Genomic DNA, 6,643 nt, shown 5'->3' with positions numbered 1-6,643 from the left:
GGATCCTCTCCAGATTTACAGTCGAATTTAGGACAATCACTGGGAATCTTTGTCGAAACTGGTGTCTAATATAGATCATGAAGGATAGGGTCGTTTGTCAGCTTGGACACATCGGGCAGTTCCAAAGTCACAAGAAAAGGTAACTGAGGGTTAAAGGACATCATAGGCCTTTGATAAGATTCAACATTAGGGTTCCAACCAAAGCCTTGTTACCCCCATGGATTTTGTCCATAAGGTTTATAGTTGGACGGATTAACACCATAACATGGTTGTTGACCCTGATTTTGACCGCCAGCAAACCATTGGTTACCAGCTTGACCAACAGGGGCAGCATATGGTTGTTGAAAATTTTGATGAAGATTATCCTAAGGTTGTTGATAATTTTGATACGGAGCATCCTGAGGTTGCCCTTGGGGTTGGTGAGGTACTTGGAGACTATATTACGGCTGAGGTCCAAACTGTGCCTAGGACCCAAGTTGCATTTGATTAACAGGTTGGGCTTAGAATCCAACTTGTGTTTGGGGGTTGGGTTGAGCTTGGAGTCCAACCTAAGTTTGGAAACCAGGTGGAGCTTGGGAACCAACTGGCATCTGAGTGCCTGGTTGACTAAGAGTTGGATTGATTTGACCAGATTGATGTCCTTGTTGGAACCGGGGCTGACCCAACTAGCTAGAAGATTGGCCTTGTTGGAACTGAGGTTGACCTATTTATCCAGAAGGTTGACCTTGCGGAAACTGAGGTTGTCCCACTTGACCATAAGGTTGACCTTGCTGGGCAACACGTTGGCCTTGCTAAAACTGAGGTTGACCTCCCAAACTAAGAACTTTGTGATGTTGTTGCGAAAGTACATCAGTTAGCTGTGCCGAGACGATTTCAGACCTCGGCGTGACTGTTAGACAATTTATCCGCGTGTACATTAAAAGGTGCAACCCAGAAGACAACGCAGACGCGACTACTTCACAACTATTAGGAAATAAACAATGACAACCCAAAATCAAAAGTAAAAAATGAAAGTTTGACTGGAGCAGGGCCAAATCTATCACTTAGAAGGTTGGGAAGGCTATAGAAGTACTCTAATAGCTGCCATAATGAAGTATGCTACCCAAACAGTAAGGAAGACAATAAATCAACAAGGCCAATCAACATAAAAGACAAAAGTAAAGTCCCCAGTATGGTTGCCAACTTGTGACATAGGTAAGTTCCCTCTATGGATAGAGGCAGCCCCTCTGGCCCTAGAGTGGGTATGGTCACTGCACAAACAATACCAAAGCAAATTTCCTTAGAAATTTGGTGTTATGAATACCTACCTTCAATCCGATGTTCGATGAAGTCCTCGTCGTGTTGCTCCATCTCTTTGTTCTTCTAGTCATTCATACCTAAAAACAACATGTAGAGAAACACCACAAACACAAATAGAAAACAACCAAACAATCTACTTGAAGAGTCAAGGAACCTCAAGCTATCGACATATAATTTAATGCACAATATAGGAAACAAGCTATTGATTTGTATTAATATAAATCAAAGTAAAACTTACAATCGAGCCTTGACGTCGTAAGCCTCCTTGAAGGGTCCTGTCGGTATGTCTCCATAAGCATTTACTTGTGAACCATCTCCCAAGGGAGCATATGACTCTCTCTTCTATCCAAAAGGGTTGATACTAGAAAGCTCTCAAGCCAACTCTACTCAAGCATCTCTCAAATCAAAATACAAATGAGGCTACATCCGCACTCCAATAACACTCTCTATCTCTACTCCTCTCTTAGAAACTTGAGACTATCAAATTACATCTAGCTATCATTTAGTTACATCCAAGCTAGCTAATGTTATTCATGGAGGAGACATTTATAGGAGGGAGAGGTCCCATAAGATAAGGAAGGAAGAGCTTAGCTCTTAGGGAGGTTTCACAAAAGGTGGAGCAACTATCCTAGAGGAGAAAGGCGAGCTCAACTGACCCAACAACCAGCCCTAGGACCGCCCATGAAGCAATTTCATCTTGGAGTTTCGATGAGTTGTTGAAAAAATCACGAAATTTGGCTCGTTGTGGGTGCAACATAGGGACAGACCGAAGACTTCGCTAGGGCTAGTGTTAACTTGTCCATCTTCATGAGGGGGATAACTTCTGACTCGTGATGACCCAAAAACTTAGGTAAAAAAGGTCTTCTTCAGGGATAATGAAATGAGAAACTCTTCAAGATATTGCAAGGAAGGTAATGACACATAATTGGCAACATCACATAGCATAGATGTCAGTAACAAGGACTGGTAGTATCTAGGATCAGGGAATGCAGAGTCGGTGACAAATTACTGTGTAACAATGAGGCATACCAATCCGCTATATCGATCAGTGCCTCCATTGTTGCCTTTGACATGCAAGGTGGATCCTGCTCAAATATCCTCTTGTACATCGAGGTGACAAAATGATCTGACAGCTGTGTGACAGCGCCTCTAAAGCTGCATTCAGAAAACAATTTACAATAAGTGTTGACAGAGGGTTTTGCCAATGTCCAAGCCCAATTCATGCCCAAAAAATCTTGATGGGTAAATATTGCATCCAAGATGTAAGTGGATATGTAGATATCTACTTGCTAACCTTTGGGCAGCTACAGAGCTCCTGTGACCTGTTCCTTTAGCCTGTGAGCCAATATGTCAAACCAGTTGCATGCTTTGCCTTCACTGGCTAGTTGGTCCAACGTGATCACCAAACTCTATGAGAAGGTCTCATTGCTCTCTTTGCCATCCAAGAAACATGCAAAAATGACCAAGTATTGAAACGCCTTTCGCAGTATCTTCGTCTTGTAAATCTAGTTGGGTTTCATCCTGAATTTGGCTGGTTCCTTTACCTAGCTCTTCAAGATATCCCTGGAGTTTGAGGGTATGTTGGAGGGTGTCTCCATGGTGATCATGGGCTTCGACATATGGTACATCTTCTAATAATCATATGCCCTTAAGGTAGCAATATTCATCCCACTGACACTGCTCAATGTCAACGTCTCAGGATTAGTGTGCAAGATGATCCATTGTATCACGTACGCGAATGGGAACACAAGATACCTGCATACAATCTGATACAAGCCAGACTTATTAATGTTCACATAGACTTGGCAGTCTTCGAGATATTCCCCAAATGTTCCTGAGAATGCATCATTGACCTCTTTCCATTTAAGCTTGATGTCTTTGTCTATGATCATCTTGATTTCTTCATAGATCAGCAAACTTGTAGACACTCGCTTAACTGCTGCTCTAGTTGCGCTTCCATCAGTTTCCTTTGATCCTACTCTCTAGGAGGCCATTTATCCTGAACTGTTGAGAGATGGATGAACACCTGCTAAATCTAGAGACATAACAACATGCATGGCAAGAAATCTATCTTCTAAAACCAAAGAAAACTTGAGGAATGACATACAACATACCTGGGGATTGACTAGCAAGGATTGCACAATTTTCACTAGGAGGCCAGGAGACTAGCTTCTAGAACTGCACAAAAGGTAGTCCAGACTATCAAAAGGTTGGTTGACTACTGGAATTGTGCAATCTAGGGATGCTTTTTGCATGTTTCTTTTTTCTATTTTGGGAAAAGCAGCCCATGCATGCAAATCAAGTTTTCTCGGTCTTGGGTGGAACCGGTGAACTTGAGGTCACATGCAACAACCTACTTGACTGAGGGGAAATTTTGCGCAATTTTTGGGAGGAAGCTGGGTTGGTTTTTTTTTCCGAGGAAAAAAGCCGAACTTTTCTATTAATAAAAATAAAAAAGTTACAATCAGATGAATGAACATTCAGCAGAAAACTGCTTGAGGCAGAAAGATAAAACCATCCTTCTCCATGATGTCATCAAGCATGTCTTTTACAAAAAACCAGTAAGTTCTTCTGAACTTCGGCCTAAAAATGCCATACCAAAAAATACTGAGGCTGTCTAGAAAGTCTGGGTCTCCTTGTTAAAAGGAAAACAACCCGCATAATAACAACCAAAGGTTCTGTCGAGCTTCTCCGAATTTAAAAAGAGATGAAATAGTGTAAGAAAAAGTTCAAATATCATATGCCGCCAGTATCAAATAATATGTCCATTTGATCCTGGAGCAATTACAGCATGTAACAAAAAAACATTAAGTGTAAGGGGCCATATCCGTCTCACGGATCTGGTCCTGGACCTGCTCTTTTATCCTCCACGAACCCACAGCCTGTTGTAAACCTGCTTTAGAATACCTGTCTGCTTCATCATTTTTGTCCCTGTAAATATGGTCAAGAGAGAAAACAGTAAATGAAGATTTTAGATTTTGAATTTCTTCTAACAGAGGCATCAACATATAATTCCGGCATCTAAATTTTCCATTGACCCAGTTTACAACATTTGAAGAATCTCCAAAAATCTGAACTGTGAGGACCTGTCTATGAATGAGCCAGCAAAGGAGAAGTTTTAAGGCTGATAGTTCGGCAAAGTTATTTGTGCCCATCCCGAGACCCACTGAGGCTTTTAGCGAATGCGAGGGACTAAGATGAATAATAATTCCAGCACCAGTGGAGTTGTTTTGTGCTGCCCCGTCAAAGAATGCCCAAGGGATGCCTTCTTTAATAAGGATTTCCTTCCGCTGGTTCGAGGATGTAGGGCCTTCCGGCTCAGGAATGCTTGCAAGGATGGCTGAGCTTTGGATTGCGATTACTTCCACCGGGGTTGTTTTTTCATTGAATATGCTACGGTTCCGGGCAATCCAAATGCCCCAGCAGAGGATAGGAGGAAGGTTTCTCAGGTTCTTCTCGGGATAGTGAGACCACCAAAATTCCCAAGCTGCAGGGAGATCTTCCCCTTCCCATCTGGAGTTAATGTTCAGAAGTTTTTTTGTTTCATCCCAGACTTGTCTAGTGAAGGGGCATTCCACAAATAAGTGTGGGATGGATTCAGAAGCTGCCAGGCATAAGGGGCATCTACTCGGCCCCTGCTTGAAGCGTGCTTGAAGGATTTCCCAAGAAGGGATCTTTCTTTTAAGCGCACACCAGAGGAAAATTCTGGCTTTTTTGGGGCATTTCAGTTTGAACAGAGGCTTTGCCCACCAAACAGGAGGATCCCATCCCTTTCTCTTCATCAGGAAATTATAGCCAGCCTTTGGGGAGTAGAGTCCTGTCTCAGCATGAGCCCACACTAGGGAGTCTGGATGGTCCTTTATTCTGACATTTGACCGCTTAAGTTCATGGATGAAGGCCTGCCATTCAATTCTCCAGGTGAGATCAGTGCCCAATTCCTCTACAGATTTCCAATCCTGACCCCAAATGGAATATAACTCCATGTTTGCTATCTGACTTAACCTGTGGATTCCCTTTGTATCTAGATGAGCGAGAAGACCAGGGGATAATGCAAAAAGATCGTTGCACCCTACCCACGGATCCCTGCCAATCCGTAGATTTTCTCCATTCCCCACTTGCCAAGCAAGTCCTTGTTCTATAATTTTGAATGCCTCTGAAGTGGCCTTCCAGATTACCGAGCAATTCCTACCTTTTTTGTTTGGGCTCCGAATCCAATCCTCTAGCGGAACTGGGTCAATATACTTTCTTTTGACCACTCTAGTCCAAAGGTTCTCCGCTTTTATAATTCGCCATCCTGATTTTGCTGCCAAAGATTGAGTAAAATCAACGAGATGCTTGATGCCCCATCCCCCCCATTCCTTTGGTCAAGCAATCTTATCCCAAGCTACCCAAGGAAGGACCGAATCTTCTTTGGCTCCCGACCACAGAAATCTGCTACAAATTTGCTTGATTTTATGAAGAACTCCTTTTGGGATCCAGGTCAGAGCAGCCCAAAATACCGGGATGGCCTGAAGAACAGAGTTTATCAGAGTTAGCCTGCCAGCCCTAGATAGCCATTTGAAGCTCCAGTGGGAAATCCTTTGTTCAATTTTTGCCACCAGCCAATTCCAATCCTGCTTTCGGTATGAAGACGGTTTTAACCAAAACCCCAGGTACTTGAAAGGTTGATCCATACTGCAGATTTCAAAGGGCAAGTATGATGTGATCAAAATCTCCTCTTGCCTGGTGAAAGCTTCCATAATAAAGTGCGACTTCCTGGGATTTATTTGAAGCCCTGTAGCTTTCAGAAATAGATCAAGAATGTCTTTAAGCTCTTTTAGTTCATTTATATTCCCATTTGTAAACAATAAAATATCATCAACAAATAGGAGATGAGTTATGAAAAGATTTACAGCTACTTCCAAACCTGTAATCAAACCTGATCTCTTAGCTTTTGAAATCAATCTGCTGAGGCCTTCAGCAGCCAAAAGAAAGAGCAAAGGAGAGAGAGGGCATCCTTGTCTCAAACCTCGCTGACTTTTGAAGAATTGGGATGCAGCCCCATTTATCAAAACAACAAAACATACATTTGAAATGCATCCCATTATCCAATTTATAAACTCCACCTTAAAGCCAAGGTGAGTCAATAAAAGTCTGAGGTACGACCAGCTAATCCTATCGTATGCTTTGGAAAGATCTAATTTAAGCACCGCCCCTTTTTTCTTTGCTTGTCTGATGCTGTGGATGGTTTCCTGGGCCACCCCAATGGCTTCATGAATTTGTCGACCATCCAGGAATCCAAATTGCTCGTTGGAAATACAAACTGAAAGAATGGGCTTCAGGCGAACCACAATGATTTTTTCTA

At 42.5% G+C, this 6,643-nt stretch overlaps 1 protein-coding gene across 1 annotated transcript; it reads right to left on the bottom strand.

Moving 5' to 3' along the window:
• Positions 1-4,106: 4,106 nt before the first annotated feature.
• On the bottom strand, positions 4,107-5,282 carry LOC149231014 (uncharacterized). The gene has a single exon (XM_089381510.1). It carries the CDS (start codon positions 5,280-5,282, stop codon positions 4,107-4,109), a length of 1,176 nt encoding a protein of 391 aa, XP_089237636.1.
• Between the last annotated feature and the right edge of the window lie 1,361 nt (positions 5,283-6,643).

The sequence above is a fragment of the Pinus tabuliformis genome, chromosome J, assembly GCF_031772625.1.
Source record: "Pinus tabuliformis cultivar Carrire ecotype Pingquan chromosome J, CPIR1, whole genome shotgun sequence".
Classification (NCBI taxonomy): Eukaryota; Viridiplantae; Streptophyta; class Pinopsida; order Pinales; family Pinaceae; genus Pinus; species Pinus tabuliformis.
This window is presented reverse-complemented; position numbering and strand designations above follow the sequence as displayed.